General features: G+C 34.3%; 1 protein-coding gene across 2 annotated transcripts in view; it reads left to right on the top strand.

The window, feature by feature from the left end:
- Positions 1-17,100, top strand: part of LOC119637000 — a 108,695-nt gene extending 91,595 nt beyond the window's left edge. The window contains exons 6-9 of one of the 2 annotated variants that reach the window (XR_005247201.1): positions 11,080-11,591; positions 16,377-16,570; positions 16,813-16,942; positions 17,008-17,100. Coding sequence is in view for 1 of the 2 variants with exons in the window: in XM_038032773.1 (XP_037888701.1) it covers positions 11,080-11,591; positions 16,377-16,570; positions 16,813-16,820 (714 nt within the window). In the remaining variant the exon portion in view is untranslated. Of the gene's footprint in view, positions 1-11,079; positions 11,592-16,376; positions 16,571-16,812 lie in introns of both variants that reach the window. The other variant, XM_038032773.1, reaches the window with a different exon arrangement.
- Positions 17,101-20,976: the final 3,876 nt, after the last annotated feature.

Raw genomic sequence — 20,976 nt, 5'->3', positions numbered from 1 at the left:
ATCCACTTTCTTTCTTCTTATAAGCCAAGGAAAGAGTGCCTAAGCACTCTACGTAGGTACAACCAGAGCCAACGCGCAACTATTTAATGTAATGTGTCCTAAGAAGCTTATCCAAAATTGCGTTATCCTCCAGACCCATCTGCCAGGGGAAAGCATTCACGCATCAATGTATGCCACGCTATTCGATGCCATCTACTATAACAACGTTGGGAGGATTTTTTTGGCAGTAAAACTGCAAAGCCCAAAGGCCATTCTTCCGATGTATATTGACTGCTATTCTACTCGGCACCACTTGTCATGCAGGCGTTTGTTAAGTTCGTACGGAGCTACGCAACAGCCAGAAAGACTTGAGATAGACCCACCTTTTGTTTTGTCGATCAATTCAGAGCCACTTCTTGGATCGATCTAAGCTGGTCTGTGCATTTGTATGGTTTGTTCTCTTTTATTGAACATACAGCCAGTATTTTTTTGAAATATTTGGCTGAAATTTGGTACACTGAGGTGTTTCGAATCAAAGACTAACGCCATCAAAAATGGTTCGGATCGGACCAGTTATTCAACCACTTGCCATATAACACCCAGTTTTGAAAAATCGATATTTGAGTATCTGTAAAGTGGTGTAGGGTATTCAATTGTGAGCCTTGCCCCGCAATAGCGCTCCTACTTCTTACATCGTATGGTAACCTCAAAAAATGTTTTGTATCGCATTGGGGTTGCGAGCGTTCCTAAGGCTAGGAAGATAGATTTGCCATCATTACTCTGATTAAATCCAGGGAAAAAAAGGAAAAACACACAACCAATCTTACATATGCATAAATGCGGTAATACATGTATCGCGTTAGAATTTGTAGAGTTTTGCCTTGAACAGTATGTGAGTGACAATTAAACTTTATCAAGTGCCTTTGACTGACTAAACTACTTTTCTTGCAGCGTTTTTTCTAGTTGTACGTGAAAGTAAGACAAAACTGTTGGGTATTGGTTTATCTTTTATCTTTTATTTAATATGTCGTAAAAGAAGAGAAATCAAGTCTCTAAGTGTATGAAAATTAACCAAGCCACTTTGAGAGTTTTTTAGTTGAACAACAAAAACTATTTCGATAATTAACGGTTTATGAAGTAGAAAGAAATTGAAAAAATTGTGAATGAAATCAAACCTTTCTAAATTATTTAATTCGAAACGGACTGCATACACTTCTGTCTGATGCAGAAATTTTTATATTAGTTTTTTTATATTAATTTTATAACTAATGCCCAATTTGTTTTTATTATATACGCTTATGCAATCTCACATCACTGCATTTGTCTAAATGAACAATAAGCTAAATAAAGGTAAAGGTGAATAAAGAAAAAAAAAAAAAAAACAGTAGCAAATATTGATAAACACGATATTTCCGGTACAGCGAGGTTAAATATTGCGGTGAACGTGTACAAGTTAATAAAAAAACAATTAAATTCCACCACAATGCCAAAAACTATGCAATGAAACTAAATAAAATTTTACCATCCCCAAGTGTATGCCAAGAAAATAAAAATATAAAACAACAATAACAATAATAAAAAAATGCTAAAATGTTCAACAATTATACAAAATAAAGTTTAGTAGTTTTTAAACGAACTTTATTTTATATTTAATGACTACGCATACACATAAATGTGGGTAAGGGTGTATGCGAATGTGTGTGTGTGTGTGTGTGTGAGTGTAAGGAAAATTAGGTTTATTTAGAGGCGATTGTTTGTTTTTTTTTTTTTTTTTTTATTCTGTTTTCATTTTATTTTCAGCAAAAGTACATAATGTTTATATACATATATATGTATATATATATATATACGAATCTAATTGGCTAATAATTGTTACGAGTGTACAATGAATGTATCCGGCAAACGTTAACGTATTTCCTTTCATTATATATTATTATTATTATTATTATTATTATTATTACTATTACTATTATTTTGCTGTTAATAATATGCATATGAGATTTCGATGAATACTTTTGTGACTCCTTTTGAGAGTGAAACAGTTTAATAGAAGTGAATAATAATTATAATAGGATCTCTATTAATTACGTTATATGAAATTAATGAGAATTTAATTTAATCAAATCTTATGGCATTCGATACTCATTAGATATATATTCAAAGAGTAATTCTACACTCGTCATACCATTTGTCGCCATTAAATGACCGTTAGTAAAGGGATTTCATCATAAGTGTACAGTACAGGCTTACGGAATATATTAAATTATAATTGAATTGTACAGAAATTGTAGATAAATTTATGCATTTCATATATATATATATATATATATATAAGTCACCGGCACCCAAGAACTAAGTAAACAGCATAGGAGATCAAAGAGTTTTGTATAATTAAATATAATATTAAAATAATAGGTTTAATAAGGTTTTAGTTTAAAATTAAGCAAGAAGTTACTTAATCTTGCACTTGTTTGTATACCTTAAGGTCAAGTCATTATTTAATATAATCGTAAATATTATTCTCGTTATCATAAAACAGAAAACATTTTAGGTCGATGGCCTTTAAGTTGTAAGCCAGTCTTTCTGCTGCATGCTTCAGGCATAAATATGAACTTTTTTTTTCTTTCTTTTTTTTTTTTGCTTAACTTAGATTCATTTAAATTTATGTGTATTCCCACATGTTATAAGTCTTATAACTCCTTTATTTTACTGCATTCCCTTAGGCATTCAAACAAATATCTATGAATGGCTTCATGTGAAGTCTCTACACAAATATATATTCACTCAAATGGATGTTAGCTTATGTCATTCTTATTGCTTACACGTATGCATACATCTAGATAACTATAAATTTGTTTTTTGTTTTGTTTCTATTCGATAAACATGAACACTGTTAATAATCAGAAAATTAATGTAAAATTTTAATCAATCCTTTCATTTTATATGTGCATACAATTATTTGAATTATAATTAAGTTTCGAGTGATTTTCAATAAATAACACTATAGCACAATACTGTTGCTATTCGTTTTCTTCTTGCTTATGAACATGTCATCCTACGTTATAATAAGTGTTGATTTTCCTTTGCTTTTCAAGCTGGACACTCGTCTAATAGAAAATTGTTTTGGCAGCCTTTCCTACCGGGAAAGTTTTGAATGACATCAACAACACAAAAAACATTCGCTTAATATAATTTGTTGATAAACTTACCGGGTTTGTCTTAATCAACATGTACGATCCCGGCTTTGTTCCAGAATACTGTATAGGCTTGATAAGATCGGCTTCCAGGCCCTGCTGATCAAAAGCTCGCCATTCGGAAGGTGAATTTTGAGTCAATGGGGAGTGTGCAGATAAACTGTGGAATGTCACGTCTGCATCTGTCGATTAAACTCAATCAGATGAAACCCATTGCTTTACGAGTATGCAAGATGTCACTTAGGATGATTATTTCAAAGGTGAAGAGTTCATTTGTTCGCTCTTACTTTCATGTTATTCATACATCGTAGACTGCCATCCAACTTACGATATCCCAAGAACTTTCAATTTCCAAACGGAGGTACCAACTCACCAGTGCCAGGCAACCAATTGCACTGCTACTTTCCCAGTCCCTTAATTACTAGCAGATATTCTTACTAAGCAACACCGTCGTCAAGTAGATGACATCCGATAGTAAGCTTTTATCGCCGAGTGTTTTTAACCAATCAGACAGTAGCTCCACTGCGCACTTTTCCCAAATCTTTCTGAGCTAAAGCCACGTACTGATGATATGTTGCGGGTATCATTCCACACATCAATCTCAGTGGAAAGTAATATTTTGAGATCTTTCAACAGATAGTCGATGATCGTTTTCTATAAACTCGAACTGACCATATGTGAAAATCGTTCTTCTCGCGCTTACACTTTCTTGTTTGGAACAATGATAGCATTTGGAGATAATGTTATGTTGCGTGCATTCGCTGCCATCTATAAAAATCAGCTTTAATTCACAGCTAAAAAGGAATATTTTCGGAATTTTTCTCTAGTGAGACAACACTTATTTAGCGTACGAGGTGAACACAGTTATTTTCGAAGACTCAAACTTTTTCCCCCAGGATCAGTATGCACTTAACATTCCGAATAATGCTTCCATTTTTATGACGGTACTTTGGTCGACCGTCCGACACAGATGTTTCATATGCTGGAAAAATGTTTCGAAAAAAAATACAAGCTAACAAGTAACAATGCCTTCGCTAAAGAACTTTGTCCTATATCTGCTTAATTAACAGTTTGTTTTCGAAAATGTTGTTCGAAACCTAATAATATTTTCAATATTTACGTTTTGCTCATACAAATTTGATAGCGATTCAAAAAAATTACGGAAACATTATCGGCTCCTTTTATAGTTATGACAACAGCGCATATGCACAAAAAATTATTACATTTGCGTACCCTATAATTTAGTATTTGCGGATACAAAGCGAATGTGGGCGATCTATAAGGGCAAGGTACACCTCGATTATAATTAATAGCAGGAAAATACTATTAAAATGAGAGAAACCTTAAAAACGAGATAATGTTTCATTTTCTAAGCATCGTGTCAAGAAAATAGTGGGAAAAAATAAACACCGTTTTAAGCCTTTGCAAAAGGGATCCCATTTAAAGCAAAAGTTTTTCCCCAGTTATCGAAGAACTCCTTAAAAAATTTCTTCCTCTACGGTTTGAATCTGTTCAAAGCGTACTAGTGTGAGTTTTGCGAAATTTACAGTCATACATTGTGATATATGTTAACCTTCGGGACGGAAATTCTTGCATAAGAGATAACGTTGAATTCGTTCGAGGGCTATGTCCAAGATGTTAACCGATAGGACTTCTTACGGTCTCCAAGGTTTTGCTTACAAAAGACTCCGAAACCTTAAGGTTAAAGCAGAATTTTTAGTTACTGGATATGTAAGTATGAAACCGGAATATGTTTATAGATGGCCCTAATGCTACTTGTAGAGGACATATATATCTGAAACGGTCTTTGTTTTATAGCTTGGCATATTGGCAATAATAGCCACTAATGTCAACACTTATCGCAACGCAAAATTATTTTCTCTAACAAACCAAATATCAAATTTTGTACCAATTACAGGGCGTTAGCCGATAACTTTTTCTCTTTACCCGAACGATACCAAAGAAAGTAATATTTTGTATTCGGTGGGACCGGACTCTGGTGACTTTTAAGCCTGTATGGACATCAAACGAGAATTAATGGAATTTAATAGTTCGCGCGGAATACCAAAAAAGACAACACGACGTCGTCTGTCTATGCGTCTATTAGCAAAACTGAGTCGCTCGAGTCCTTCCGATATGCATCGATGTGACACGTGCTTGCGGAGTAGCAAATATTATAGAAAAACGGCTCGATGAGTGGATAGTGTCAAAAGAGCACCATTTTTTCTATTGTGACATCTACCAGGAGGACAAAATGTGTAACTAGCGAAGGGCCACACTTTGCATAGAATATTTCTTTTCATTTTCTGTATAAGGAACGTGTATATAGTATACAAAAGTTCCGGTTACATATGTACATACCTGGCATTTTACTCTTGCCCATGCTTTCATGCCAGAGGAACAGGGCAGAGTAAGTTTTCGGCCACATCACCACATTGCTGATGAAAGCAAATTTTATAGAAAAATAATTCGCCGACTGTGCAAGGAAATACCATAACGTAGGCGTGAGAGCTAATTGCTTTCTCAACACCATTGGTTGATTCCGGGTATATTTTTGAGAGAATGTACTCTAGACCTGTTTCCTTCAATATATGAATAAAATATGAAATCACTTCATTATAATGTAATTCTTCTAAAACTGAAACGTTAAAAAAAAAGATCAAGCTCATCCTAGTACGAGTTGCCCTTCAAAGGTGTTAATTCATTTCAATGACACTTGCAATTACAAAAACGTGACTTATTCCATTTTCAAATGAGAGGGCACTGTAGAGAATTACAATCAATTTTACGAAAATAAACGAATATATATAAAGAAGAAGAGGTAAAATCTAATTCAATTTAGTCACTGTATTAAAGAGTGATTGATGTCTTTGGACATTATTATGGATAACATTAATATTAGATTAGATTTCTATGTAAATTGAATTTTCTCGACAGATATACGTGTCGTGTATATATGCATATAAGTTGAGCCTATGCATAGCTCTGCATTGCAATACGAATATATCAAGTTGCTGTTTCCATTTGTGCTGATATTTTTAAAGCACTTTTGAGAGAGAGAGAGAGAGAGAGAGAGAGAGAGAGAGAGAGAGAGAGACTTTTAAGTGTACACAAACTCTCGTTGCAGGTCTCTCTTTTGAAACTGTGTAGCCTATTGTGATCAAACTGTAAGTAAGGTTAAGCTGGGGATTGGAAGGGTATATAAAAAGTCCTATTACTTTTTGATCGTGGCATAATATCTATGACTTTTTGATCGTCGCATTAAGCCTATATAATGTATATATGCATTTTACATGCTCACATATATGACACGTGCACGGGTGTGGGTGCATATAACGTTCTTCTTCTTTCAATTACGATTTCACTGCGTTGTACGTATAAATTTTTTGTTTTCATTTCAATATTTAATTGCATTAGTTATGCTTTAATTTCGAACAGTCCATTGGAATTACTTCTACTATTCGGTTTGCATTCTATGCAGAATAGGGACGCATTAGACCATATCTGTGTACATATATATATATATATATATATATATATATATATATATATGTATGTGTTTGCGATGTAGTGGTGTATAAATTTCAGATCGTTATATTAAACCATACAAACAAATGCAGTAGTCATGGACAATGGTAGATTTTGGTTTTTCTATACACACTGAACCACATTACATAGGACTCCAATAGATGCGCAATATACACACATACATATGCATAGAATGAATAAATGTATGTAATCGAGCCACTACGTTATTCATTAACCAGGCATGACAAACCTTCCCTTTTTTTTTCGGCAACAAAAAAGAAATCCGTACTAAAGTTTCTGAATATAAAACAGTGTAAGAGACAGAGAGAGAAAGAGAGAGAGAGAGAGAGACTTGTAAGCAAATTCCTTTTAGTATATAAGCCAAGGGCTCGCAATATTAGATTGGTCGGTTATTCAACATTGAATTTGTTGTTCTGTGAATGCATATCTGACCAACGGTTACTTTAAAAGAAATTCATTTAAAGATAAAGACCGCACTAGTAAAATTACTTTTACTTATTATACTAATTGTATACACATACACATACACACACACACACACACAAACATCTCTCTCTTTATGCACATATAAAGTAGCCTTTATTATATCCCTTTACCGCTTGGTGAGTTCATAAAGTCCAAAGTGTATTTTTAATAAACTTAATTAATACTTGGAAGTGAAGATAAGAAAAGTTAAAAGTTTTTCCCTGCAATTCAGATATGTACATATACACATATTTATACATGAATTTTCAGAAAGCAAAACTTATTTGTAAACCGTAAATGCAACGCATATACATATATACATACTTTTAACGTTAATGATGATAAATGTCTTTTGTTCGGAACAAAGGAGAGAAGGAAACAATATGTAAAATTATCATGAATTTTTCTTCCATCGTCATTAAGCGGCCTATCGGAAATGAGCATCACTGGTATCGGTGGTATTGGTGGCATTGGTGGTATTGGTGGCATTGATGGCATTGATGGCATCGGTGACAATGTGGTCACAGATGTTTATTATTAATAAAAAGTGTTCATCGAAAAAATTTACAAATTTGTTGCTCCGTTATTTTGTTAAAGATGAATTTGTATTTACTTCGTCTTTAAAAGGAAAATAAATAAATAAAAACACTATAGCGAAGCAGGACCCATCATTAACTACTAATCATCACTACACCAATTCGCTTAATAACATTATTCATATAGCGATTTTTCAAACTAAGGCATAACATTAGAGGTGACCAAGCAAATGGTCCGATCCGAGCCGCTTTCAATAGCGTTCGTCCTTGGGCCAAAACAAGTTGCTGTATGACAATATCTTGAAAATTGCGATCTGTAGTCTGGACACAAAAAACAAGACGAGCAACCGCACGAACAGACGGGCAAAACAAACTTGCAAAAGCACACTTCCCCGCGCATCATATTACTTGACTCAAAGCAAACTACGCTTACTTCCCAAAAACTTTATTATTTTTCAGTTCCTGCCATAGAAAGCTAGAAATTATACATTCTCTCCATATAACGGGTTGCTTTCAACCCATGTAAGTCTAAAAAAACGACGATGAGATGTATGTTAATTTTTTGTTGAATCGCTATTACGCACCAAATTTCATCATAAAATATTCAGAATTAAACCTTTTTCCGAAGGGCTTACTGCTCATGAGAAATCTCAAATGCGGACAAAGAAATAGACCCAAGTGGTTCAAATATGGTCAAATTCATTTGTTTGGCAAATTACTATAATGAGCAAATATGGATCATAAGACATTAACCATTAGGCCTTTTTGGCATGTAAGAGTTCACATTTCCTGAGAATTCTTTAATGCGGTAGTATCCAAAAGGTAGATCTACGTGGGGCGAATTCGGGAAGGTTGATTTCCTTATCATTTTATTATTATGAACGAATTTTCGCCATGAAATATTGAAAATTGGAGGTTTTTACCATAAAAAGGTTCAGTTTTCATAGGAAAGAAAATATACGAGAAGGCTTCAAAAAATTCCCCCAGCTGAGGCAAATTTTTCATACCAATTTAGAAAGTGGAAATACTATTACAAAGAAGTTTTTGTCGAAAAATTTCGAAAATTGAATTTTTTTCCAGTGATGGAAACAGTAGAGCAATTCGACCGATTTTCAATAGACTTCGTTCTTGGATACTGAATCAATATACCAAATTTCATCAAAATTTCTCAAAAATTGAGACTTATAGGTTGAACGTAAATGTACAGACGAACAAACGGAGAGCTGGACACATGGACAGGTAGACTTGATAATAATAACAAGTGAGTCTATCTTAAGCCCTTCTGGGCGTTGCGTAAGTCTGAACAAACTAAATTTACCCTATGCCGCAAGAGAGAATCTGAATAGAAATAATATTAAATTTTCAAAAAAAAAAAAACAAGCTTAGATGATATATTAGTTTAAGCTTGAGTTGAAAAGTATGGAATCCATCGCCTCTGTTTTATAAATTCAATGCGACGCTAAAGAGTACGCATTCGAAGCAACAATTTTGCAAAAAATTGTACCCAACTTCTCATTTAGTCTCACTCATTCGAAACATTATTCACGAGGTAACCTTGTCCCACAAATCTTCTTTACATGAAAAGTGATTTTAATATGCGTAAGCCAAAGATGGGAAATAAATTTAACTTGCGTTATATAAAAAGCAATAGCTGGTTCTTAAGCTGGTCCACGGTAACTTTAGCAGCCACGTAAAACAACTCATCATTGAGAATCGGAAAACCATACATTCATGCAATACTATTATATAAATCAAAGCTAACTACGTCTTAGTCTTTTCAAACATATCAAGCTATTTAAGCTACCAAACTTAAATAAGCTCTCACTCTCTATATTTTTTATGCCTTACATCATTTATAGTGGAAGGTTATATTAGGTTTGTGCGGATGTATGCAATGCCCAGAAGATTTAGGGTCGTTTCCAGAATCATTCACTGAATCGATCTAAGCATGCTTGTACGTTCGCCTATTTGTGGGGCAATGTTTGAAAATGTTACAATGAATTTGACACAAGCGATAAAACGTATTGTCAATCAACTGGGTCGTATCACTTTTTCGATTAACCTTCATATAAAGCCTTATTTTTAAAAGTCGCTATACGGAAAGAGATTTCAATTTTCAGAGTTCCTCGGCGACAATCGTTAAGTATTAAGTCTTGCGGCATTGATCTGGAAAATTTAGATTAGATGGCACACTTTATTCACTTCCTCCCCTAGAACCGCTGCATCTTTATATGAAAAAAACCTAAAAAATTTAGATCAAACGGAGCTATTTCTTAGATCCTAACATATAGAGAGATTACTATGGAAGTCCTTACACGGCAGGAAAATTCGAAATTGTAGCTTTTTTTTTGGTGCAAACACGTAAAAAGTCTTTAATAAATAAACTAGGTTTGCTAAGTTTAGTTGGCGGTTTGGGCAGACTCCGAAAGGAGGACTTCCATGAAAATAGTGTATAATTTTTGGTACGTGATCACAAAAATGAATGAATAATTGCATTAAGTAGAGCTGCTCGGGGTGCATAATGATCGGACTATATTGTCTTTACCTCTTATTAGATTTACTCTTATCTCTATTAGGTAATGTTCACAGTAGTTTTCGTAACTTCTTTTAAGGCTGTGTTGAGTCAAAGCGATAAGATACGCACCCAGGATCTAAATGAAAGCCTTTCGTCAACTTTGGAATTACAGCTGACTGGTTTGAAGTCGAAAAATTATACAAATTTGGTAAAAAAGTTTCCTGACAATATTTTATATGCTCGAAGTAGCTTATGAATCGCAATTTGCGATCAAAGCCCATGTCTATCTCCCGATCCTGTTGCTATATTATTACTGCAGGCAGAAGAAAAAGATGCTTACAAAATCCTATGTATAACACTGCCTAAGCCTGGAAATCTACGGAAGCCCTACCGTTGGGATAAAGGATAGGAAAAGAAAACAAGTCCAACAAGGAATTCCATATTTTATTACCTTGCGACGACTGTGATAATTGAAGGGAAACGGTTCTACCAAATTTTTTCATTATTATTGAAAAAGCAGCGCCTGTCTTATGGTCTGAATTTTTTTTTAAATAAATTCCATTACTTGAAATTTTTAATATGCGCCTTTCCAGGGAGGGGCGCCCTTAATGAAAAAAAAAAGTATGCGTCGCTAACCTTAAAAAGTTGTGGGTTGTCTGTATTTGCTTTTGTGGCAGGCGTCAACTTGATTCATTTCTAAACGTCGCTGGTTTTTCTATGCCCATACACCCATACACTCATACATGCTTAAACAAATTAACTTTAATATGAAATGATGTCCTTATTGATGCTATTCCTGTTTTTTTTTTTTTTTTTGTTATTTTTTGTTGTTGCATTTTAGGTGCCTGAACGTGTAAGAGCCATGAATGCCAGCATAAAACTTTTGCTGATTGTACGCGAGCCAGTGACAAGAGCCATTTCAGATTATACACAATTACGTAGTCATGCAGCGACGGCCAGTTTACCCGTAATGGTTGAGACACCAACGTTATTGTCGTCATCATCGTCATTAATGTCCTCAACCTCCTCTTTATATTCGAATGGTGTTTGGACATCTATGCAAAAGCAGCAAAAGCAGCAAAAGCAGGAACAGCAGCAACAGCAGCAACATCAACAGAAACAGCAAAAAATTTCTGGATTTTACAATAAATTAAGTGCCGGCAATGCTGCTGCTATGCATGATAATGCATTGGCGGATAGTGGTGCTGGAATTGGTGGTGTTGGTAGTAAACTTAACTGGAAAAGCGGAAATGCTTATCGTCAATACAAAGCACCAGCCATCACGACTACCACAACCACAACAACGCTTAGTGCAGCAAACTTACCGAGCAACGGTATACAAATTTCATCCAAGTAAGTTTTCGATGTTGTTAGCGTTGTTTTCGTTTTTGCACTTTGCTTTCTCTTTTTGCTTTTTTTTTTTTGCACTGGTTCTCACCTTTATTTTGCTGGAACAGGAAAAAACAAAGGAAATTATTTTACACGTACCTTAAAAACTGAATTCTGACATTTTTTGTTCTTTTTTCTGTGCTATTTGCATCGCGTTTTACACACATATACGAGCGCACACTTGCATGCACCTATGTAATGAATATTGTACTCGAATAGTAAGTAAATCCATAAAAATCCATTCACGTAAACTGACATCCATTTATGAAAAGAAAAGAATAATAATAAAAAAAAAAAAAATTTATGAGAAACCATTTTATTAAAAAAATATAAATAATTATATGTAAATGGATTTACTTAAATTTCAATCGCAAAATGGTATCCGAAAACCAATTCATCTCTTATTTGTTTTTTTTTTTTTTTAATGAAAGGAAAATAAACAAAAAGTAAACGTTTTTCTCTATCCAGACTTTTATTAAATTTTGCCTTTTCTCTTAACTATATCGCCTGAAGGTAATGCAACGCTGATAGGATGATATTTTTATTTAGCTTTAAGTTTTCATCAATCATTTACTCTCTCTTTCCCTCTCCTTATTTATCTTCCTATTTGTCTATTATTCATTTAGCTATATATCTGTGAATATCTCCCATATTTTTGGACGTACTGGTACTAGAACCTATGACATTGGGGCCTATGAGATGGGCCTTTAGGGCTCGTTAATACCCAATATATTGCCTTACATCCCCCAAACGCCCAGAGGGAGATTAGGGATTGGAATGTCATCTTCGTGGGGATTTATTCCGGAATGTGTCGCGCAACATCCTGGAGCATTTCTTTCATCGTTCCATGCCCCTCCGTATAACTGCTAGTAGTTTACCTAATGTAATTTATGCTTCCAGGCATTTGTTAAGCATACTCGACGATGGACGAACGTTCCGCATCGTCGTTTATGCTTCAGGTCGCTTGTATTATCTGCTCGTAGGTTTATATGGCGGAGATAATTAGCGGAGATTGCGTGCCCAAAATCCATATTGTTCCTCCACCCACTATTCCACGTCCGGAATTAGGGTGTAAGTTCCCTTTCGCTTCAGATCATTTTTTCCATCAGTGTTGGCACTCCCTTGACATATTCTGCCCGATAGTTGTTTTGCTTTTGCGATTTCTTCTTCTTCGTCCACCGTCGGGAATATATAATCAGCACATCAGGAGGAACGCGACTGGTAACGTTTCTCTACGGGCAGCTGTGGCTACCGTTAAAATTGTCTATTTATGCGCCTATTAGCCTTCTTATTGCTCTCTCTCTCTCTCTCTGCCTCACTCTCTCTCTCGCTGTTCGTTACTTTTTCTTTGCCGGTCTCTATTCTTCTCTTTTCCTTTTTCATTCCAATATACGATCTTGTGTCTTGTATTCCATACATAATAGTTCCCCCTGGCCGTTCTTCCAACGATCAGCTATATATTCATTTTCGAACTTTGATAAAAGTTATATGAACGCCGCAGTTGTAACTTTAAAAGGTTGAACTCAACTATTTTTATGAAGGACGGGGTAATAGGGAATAGGGGAAAAACGCCGTAGCAATTCTATGAAAACATCTTCATCTCAATGGCCTCTGCGGCACGCTCCAAATTTGAATTAAAAGAAATGTAGAAATCATTCAATAAACATTCTTATATCCACCAGATGGCGTAGGATTTATTTAGGAACTTTAATTTCCATATGATCGACGGGAAGTGGTCGAACGAAGACATTCAATTTTCGACCACAAAAGCAGTCTTTAATTAACAAAAAAATACAAACACTCTGCGTCCAATCATTAAATTACCCTACACCACTTCGTTCTACACAATTACTCATAAAACGGAATATAAAATCTTCATCTACTTTTATCAAAGTAGAAATAGAAAAGAAAAGTAAGTGAATGAAAGTTCAGGTATTGTTTGTAGAGTTTTAATCACAAAACTTTATTTTATATATTAAGTGCTTGCATGTATTTTAATAGTTTTTTCATTTGAAAAAGTCGTTTATTGCCACAGTTTCTGCTGCGTGTTCGTATAATATCGTCTTGCATTTCATTGTCTTTGTACTTTTTTTTGGTCCTCCAGGCCAGGCAGTTCTTTATCAATGACATCAAAATCATCACTTTTAAACCGTTGAAACCAAAACCGACAATTACGATATAATTGGGCAGCATCTTCAAAAGTGTTTGATGGGCTTCGGCAGTAGATTTCTTCAAATCAAGCAACAATTATAATGAATGTCGAAAATGCGTGATTAACGTCTCTGTACGCACTGAATAACTCAGCAATAGTTAATGGAAACTGATTATTTTATGTAGACAGAGGTCAAGCTCGTCGAATTTACCCGTTGCGTACATTGGTACTTCGCATTACTTTATCATTTTCACCGTTAGATGTCGCTGATCAAAATACATGCAAGCACCAATTATTATATTTTATGACAGCCTACGTTATTTTTAGTGCAAGTATATCATTTTTGCTTGGAAGAACTTGAGATAAATCCATCGTTCATTATACTGATCGATTCGAGAATAAATTTCTGAATATATATAAACTTCTTTGTCGGTCTTGCGTTTTTGTATTCAACCCAAAGATCACATTTTTTTAAAATAATTTGATGAAATTTAATACACCGACGAGATTTGGTGCAACCAGGAACGGTCTTGAGAATGGCTCGGATTGGACCACTTTCCCGACTGCTTCCGCCTTCGCATAACACGTCCTACTTTGAAAAATCGTTATATACAGAAAGGCAAGGTGGTGTAAGGCATTTAATAATGGCCCGTGACCCATTATAAAGGTTTCACTTTTATTCTTTTATTGATAAATATTTCGATGAACTTTTCCAAAACATTCCAAGTCACTCTCTAGTGCAGATTGCTTTAAAGAGACTGTAAGAAAATTTGCAAATGAAAAGATGAAAAATTTTTAATTTTTACTATGTGGTATCTTCAGAAATTGTCCTCCGAGATAAGAGCCCCGTATACTATCAAATACTGCCATTAAGTGCCCATATATGCCATGCTCGAAAAGTCCAGTTTTCTAACTACATAAAATTTTCAAATTTTTTTTTTATGACTACTTAAGGGATCATTTAAGCGAATAAAAAAAGGAAATTTGATTTTCTGAAAAATCGATTTAGACTTTAGACCTATCTACCATTATTGCCTTAGATTTCTTCTTAATTTTCCTTTTTATTTTTATGATTACATAAATTCACATTAGTTTTTGAAAAATTTCTCACATTCATCCGGTTTTTTTAGTTTTTTGCCGATAAATATATTTCCCATTCTAACATCCTTCCCTCTTCCCACTTTCTACTTCAATCTTTTTTCTTGCACATCTTTACCTACAGTATCTACCCATATAAATGTTAACAATTTCCTTGTGCTGTATAACCATATTTGTATTGCATTCCAAAAATAATGGTAAAATCCAAGTAATATATTTTAAAAATTCGATCCATTTTTAAATTATGAATGCGTTCAATTTACGTTTACCTACGGAAACACGAAATGGATGCCAGTATTTATATATAGATGTAGAGTAGTACCCTTACCTTTCATTATTTGTTTTATCTGCTTTTTAACGCTTTCGCGACGTTTACTGTATGTACACGGAACGCATCCCGGCGGCTGTCGCCGTCTATGTACGGCAGGCACTGCTCTCTCTCTCTCTCTCAGAGAATCTTATATCCGATTAAGGTGAACTCAACTTTTGTTTTGCTAAACATTCTGTGCCATATGCAAAATGTGCAAAGCATGGTAAAGTGTTTATCGGGCTTAACGCGGCTTTTGTCTTCTATATCCTTCTGCTCTATAACGTCTCAATTAATATGCTTTTATACCCACCGCTGCAAGATGGGGATACATTCGTTTCGTTTCTTTTCATAATTTATATAACACCCAAATGGAAGCTTCAGAGATCTTATAAAGTATATATATTCTTGATCAGGGTGAAATTGGGAATTGATTAAGATCTGTCCGTCTGTGCGGAGTTTGTTGTTGGCACCCCTCTGGTCTCAAAAATGAATCTATCGACCTTAAATTTGGTAGAAACATTGAAAGTTTTTGCACGTAGGTTGACATTGAAAATGGACCAAATTGGTCAGAGTAGCAGCGCGCGGTGGAACGTAAACTGAACCCATCTACGTATTTCTTAACAAAAATTTGTGGATTTTATCTCGTTAGCAGACTGAAATTTTCCACGTTTACTTTACGGAGCAGTCCACTCTTTACGTCGAAAAATGGTAAACATCCGCTATGCCAACACAAGGTTACAAACCGATTACATTTTGTATTTTTCACTTTTTTGAGGTTTTATGCCTATTTAAGGCATAAGGCAAGCAAGGCAAAATGTTTAAAACTATTTTGCACACTCCTCCTCTGCCTAAAAATGGGCTAGTTTTAAAAGGAATATGGTAGAATGGGCTATACCAGCGATATAGGTATCAAATAAAAGAACTTGGAGAGTAGATTGCGTGCGAAAAGCATAGATTCGATCCCATCCGAATGTTGTTTGTTTAGCTTGCCCTCAAGCTGTTTTAAATCCCTTCTGCGCCTGGTCTATAACTTGTAGTTAATTTATACGATATCATCTTTCATGCTCTCACTTTAATGCTTTATGCTGCTTTTATCCGTACTCGGTGCACTTTTCTTTCCTTAGTTTTTTTGTTTTTTTTAGATTTCTTTTGAAATTTTAACAAATATATTATTGAATTTGGTTTACAGGACCTTCGAAGAATTGGCTATTTTTCCCAATGGCACTGTAAATGATTCATATCGTCCATTAACTATATCTATGTATCATTTACATTTGCATCGTTGGCTGGAAGTCTTCCCACGTGAGCAATTACTGGTAGTGAATGGTGATCGATTAATTGACGACCCAGTTTCGCAACTAAGACGAATTGAAACATTTCTAGGTAAGAGCTAAGGCATCACAACGCATAGAGAGAACGAAGAAAAAAAACCGAATGAAAAACAAACAGAAAAAAAAAAAAAAAAAAAAACGAAAAATGTTGACTGTGAAAATTTCATTTAACAAGCCATGCATTCCCGAGAGAAACTACTGTTTTGTTGTTGTTATCACTGTTTAATGTTTGTTCACTCTCTGTCTTTTCTGTTCTTTTGTCTTTTTTTTTTTTTTTTTTTTTTTTTTCACCAGGTATTTAGCATCGCATCAATGGCAATCATTTTTATTTCAATGAGACAAAAGGCTTCTATTGTTTGCGTTACGACAGCGGGGACCGTTGTTTACGTGAAACTAAAGGACGCAAACATCCTCATGTTGACCCGTTAGTTATATCGAAATTACGTAAATTTTTTGCCGAACATAATCAACGTTTTTATGAATTGATAGGTGAAGATTTGGGTTGGCCAGAAGAATGAATATATATATATATACAATAATAAATCTACACAATATATACATATGAATATGCATATGCATATATATATGTACATATACATACAATCAATTATGTATATGTATATAAACAATTTATGTATGCATGCGTGAGAAAAAAAAAGTATGATACATATATATGCATGCAAGTGAGTAATTGAATGAATGCGTGAACATGCATTTCGTTCCATTTAATTGCAACCTTATCAACCGTGCCATGCTCTATTGTATACTTTGCAAACATTATTGAAACTGCCGGCATTACAAATACATAGATTTGCGTTGCAGAAGAGAAGTGCAGAAAATTCATACCAAACATCGTGTTATACTACATACTTGCATAGACATTAAAGCCCGTTTATAATGTTAACAGTTATTGTTTTAGTATCGTGTAATCTATGTAAGTGTTGCATAAATTTTAAATCAACGGACTGATGGCAAATATACATAAATACAAGCACACTACTTTATATATACACATATATATATATAGATGTACAAAATTATATATACATATGCATGCACACTAATGAAGATATATCCATGCCTACATATATGTCCACGCATACGTATATATATATATATATATATGTACATGTACATGTGTATATCGATATTGAATGTTATTTTGTTGGTAATATACCTCTCTCTGTACATATATATCTATCACAATTTTTATATAAAATGTTTTTATTAAATTTTTTTTATTTATTTTATATTTTTATTTTTATTTTTTTCATTTTTAATGACATGAAAGAGTTCAACAATTTTATGAAATACCGGCATTATATGTGTATACGTGTGTATGCGTATATATGCATATTTGTGCATATGCATGAGTGTTCGTTGAGTGCGTACAAGAGCTGGGTGTGTGTTAGTATCCTACCGGACATCTTTCTTTTTCTCACAACTAGAGATAGGGGAAAAAAAACAAAAATTGGTTTCAGTTTATTAAACTCATATCAGTAAAATGTATTAAAAATTTAAAAATATTTCATGCAAAATGGGCTTTTTATGTCAAATATAAATTTGTCTTATTATTATTATATTTTCCTTTTTCTTTTTTTTCTTTTTTTTTAATGAAAAAGCGTTATCTACAATGTATTACGAATAACTTTATTCACGTCATCTTTTTATTCGATGATCTCCTTCGTTCGTCTCTGTAAAAGGTCGCTTACTTGAGTTTAGAAATTCCAAGATGTGCTTTGTACAGATCCGTTTGACATGACCGAATCGTGAGAAAATCCGATTTGGGATTTGAAAGCTATCAACGAATCACTCTTCAAGTCTTTTAAAGACTTGGGTGGAAGCACAACGCAGTAATAACAGTGAAAAACTTATTTGATATATGTACATATATATCTCGCAGCTTACTTTATATTCAGTTTTCTATACTAACGGCTTCGTAAAGTCAACAGAATCATTTCAGTGTAAGGAAAAAATTTTGTTTTTTTTTTTTTTTAGCAAAATTTACTAGATTTCATTTCCACAGTCTTAAGGCTTGGCAAGCAAGTGTCATTTTGGGTTTCTTCGAGAATTTGCAAATTTCTCTACACGATTTCCAACTCATCATAATTCATACTTTCATATCTTGCATCCGCAAAGATTCTTTTCCCGTAGTAAGCAGGAGTTACACTTCAGTATATCGCGCGAATAAGGTGGAATGTGATTCTTGGCAGCACAATAGTCTCCATATACTGGATGAGCGTGGACTGGCCTTTCGCTCGAAAAAATGCGCCAAATTCATTTAATGAATTCATACACAGTTTTGATGACATCTTCCTTTATCGCTAGCTTTGGTAGGTAAAAAATTTGCTCTCATTGCTTACGTCTTCACGGATATCGTCAAAGCGTGTGAACGCGAAAAACGCTTTTGCCACAAATGAATAGCATCGCTTGAGACGATTTCGGGAAAAGTGTTACTGACTTCATAACAGAACTTAAGGTTGCTTTATCGTTTTTGCAACATGCTATCGCTTACAGAGCAATAAATCCCATTTCTACGCATTCGGTTAACAGCTACTATTGGAAGACTCTCAACGAAAAATATACCTCCATGTCAATAGGTGGCGCCACTCGAACGAACTAATTTCAAAATGTCATATCTGCTTTTTATTGACAAATTTTTTGGCAAATTTTTTTTTCACTCCTCCGTAGAATCGCTCCAATCAGCTGTCAACCGTAGGACGCTTATTTTCGCATTGGCAAAGATCTTTCTCATCAAATTTCATGTCACGCTTTTACTTGCCAGTGCCAAACGATCGGCAAAACACTTAATCCGACAACCTTTCACTGAAGAAACTTAATTTGTTGTTTTTTGATTGAATAGATTGCGTTTACTTTAATCAAATTTTCGGGTTATAACAAATGGAAATCTTTTCATTGGTGCTGACATTCTCTAAATGGCTTGGTACTTCTGCTAGAATGTTATGTACACTCTGAGCATACTGCATCATTTTTCATCACCTGTAGGAGCTACGATGTGCCTCTGGCTTACGTGAACAAAGCAAATTATGAAGAACGAGCAAGAAAATTAAATTCGGTTGGGATCGCATGTTTTGTACTCATCACCATTTATGCCAATAAGTGGCAAAAGAAGTAGAAGAACAAAATTCTCGTGGTTTATAATATCCAGAGCAGGTGCAGTTGGTTTCTTCTATTTTCAAAATAAATGTTTTTATCGTAGAGGTCGTGTCCTTTGAATGGTTTAGGTCAATTCCAAATTCTTTTGCAAATTTTTAGGTGATATCTTCATTTTCGCTGACTGGTGAATGTTTATCACAAATATTATACAGTTGCGCAAACACACAGATGGACAGACGAACTAGGAGACATATTTAGGTGTATTGCAAATTTTTAGCTGGCCTTATGGGGTTTTTGAAGCTTTTTTCTACTCGTAACGTATTGACAAAACAATTCAAATTTGATGCACTGTAATATTAGGTAGGAGTGATTGATTTTTTCCATTTTTACGCACAGATGCTACAGCATCGTCCATAGAATAGGCGTTCAAAATATTGTATATTTATTTGCTATTGAAAACGGTCGAAACCGGTCGAAGGACACGCCCACAGCAACGCTTAAACTGAGAACACTTCTGTTCTCTAAAAGGAATGAAAAATTGGTTTTTTGCTCATTACTCATAAACTATAGCAAAACAAATCTACAAAATCTTAAACACCTAATCAATGGCCGACGTTGTGTGTGTGCACCAGTATAAAAATGGAAAAGATTTGCCTAGCCTACCCAATATTATAGTGTATCAAAATATAATTTTTCAAAACAAGTAAAGCTTGAAAAACCTCATAAACTATATAAATTCTTGGCCAGTTTGAAATTTGGAATGCGCCTAAACATGTCAGTCTGTTCGTTGGTTCATCCGTTTGTCTGCGCAACTGTATAGTGTTTGTGATAAACATTCACCAGTCAGCGAAAATGAAGATATCACCTAAAAATTCTCCCGTTAGCGAAAATGAAAATGTCGCCTAAAAATTTTCAAAAGAAGAAAAGAAAACTTCAACTTTTCAAAAGACACGCCTACAACGCCCACAAGTTTATGCGACAAACTTTTCATTTTGAAAATAGTATAAATCAGCCCTGCCCACTCCGAATTATTGAGTAGTAAAATTTAGTTCTCTTCGTTTGTTTATCGCTTTTAGGATAAAGGTGAAGGGTACAAAAAAGTCGATCACGATCGACTATAATTTTCGTACTTGTTATTTTATCGTTTATTTGCATTTTATTCGAATAAATGATTTAAATTCTTTGAGTGATATCTCAATTATCATAAATTTGCACTTTGTGTATATGTGTTTCGCTTTGTCTTGCTATGTCTTCATCCGGATGATTCTGATTCATGACTTGGAGCACGTTATGTAGAAAACTAACGTTGATCTCACATATTAATCGCTCTTGCACTCTTAT

This window comes from Glossina fuscipes, unplaced genomic scaffold, assembly GCF_014805625.2.
Source record: "Glossina fuscipes isolate IAEA_lab_2018 unplaced genomic scaffold, Yale_Gfus_2 42, whole genome shotgun sequence".
NCBI lineage: Eukaryota > Metazoa > Arthropoda > Insecta > Diptera > Glossinidae > Glossina > Glossina fuscipes.
The sequence above is the reverse complement of the archived record's forward strand: the minus strand, read 5'-3'. Positions and strand labels throughout refer to the sequence as shown.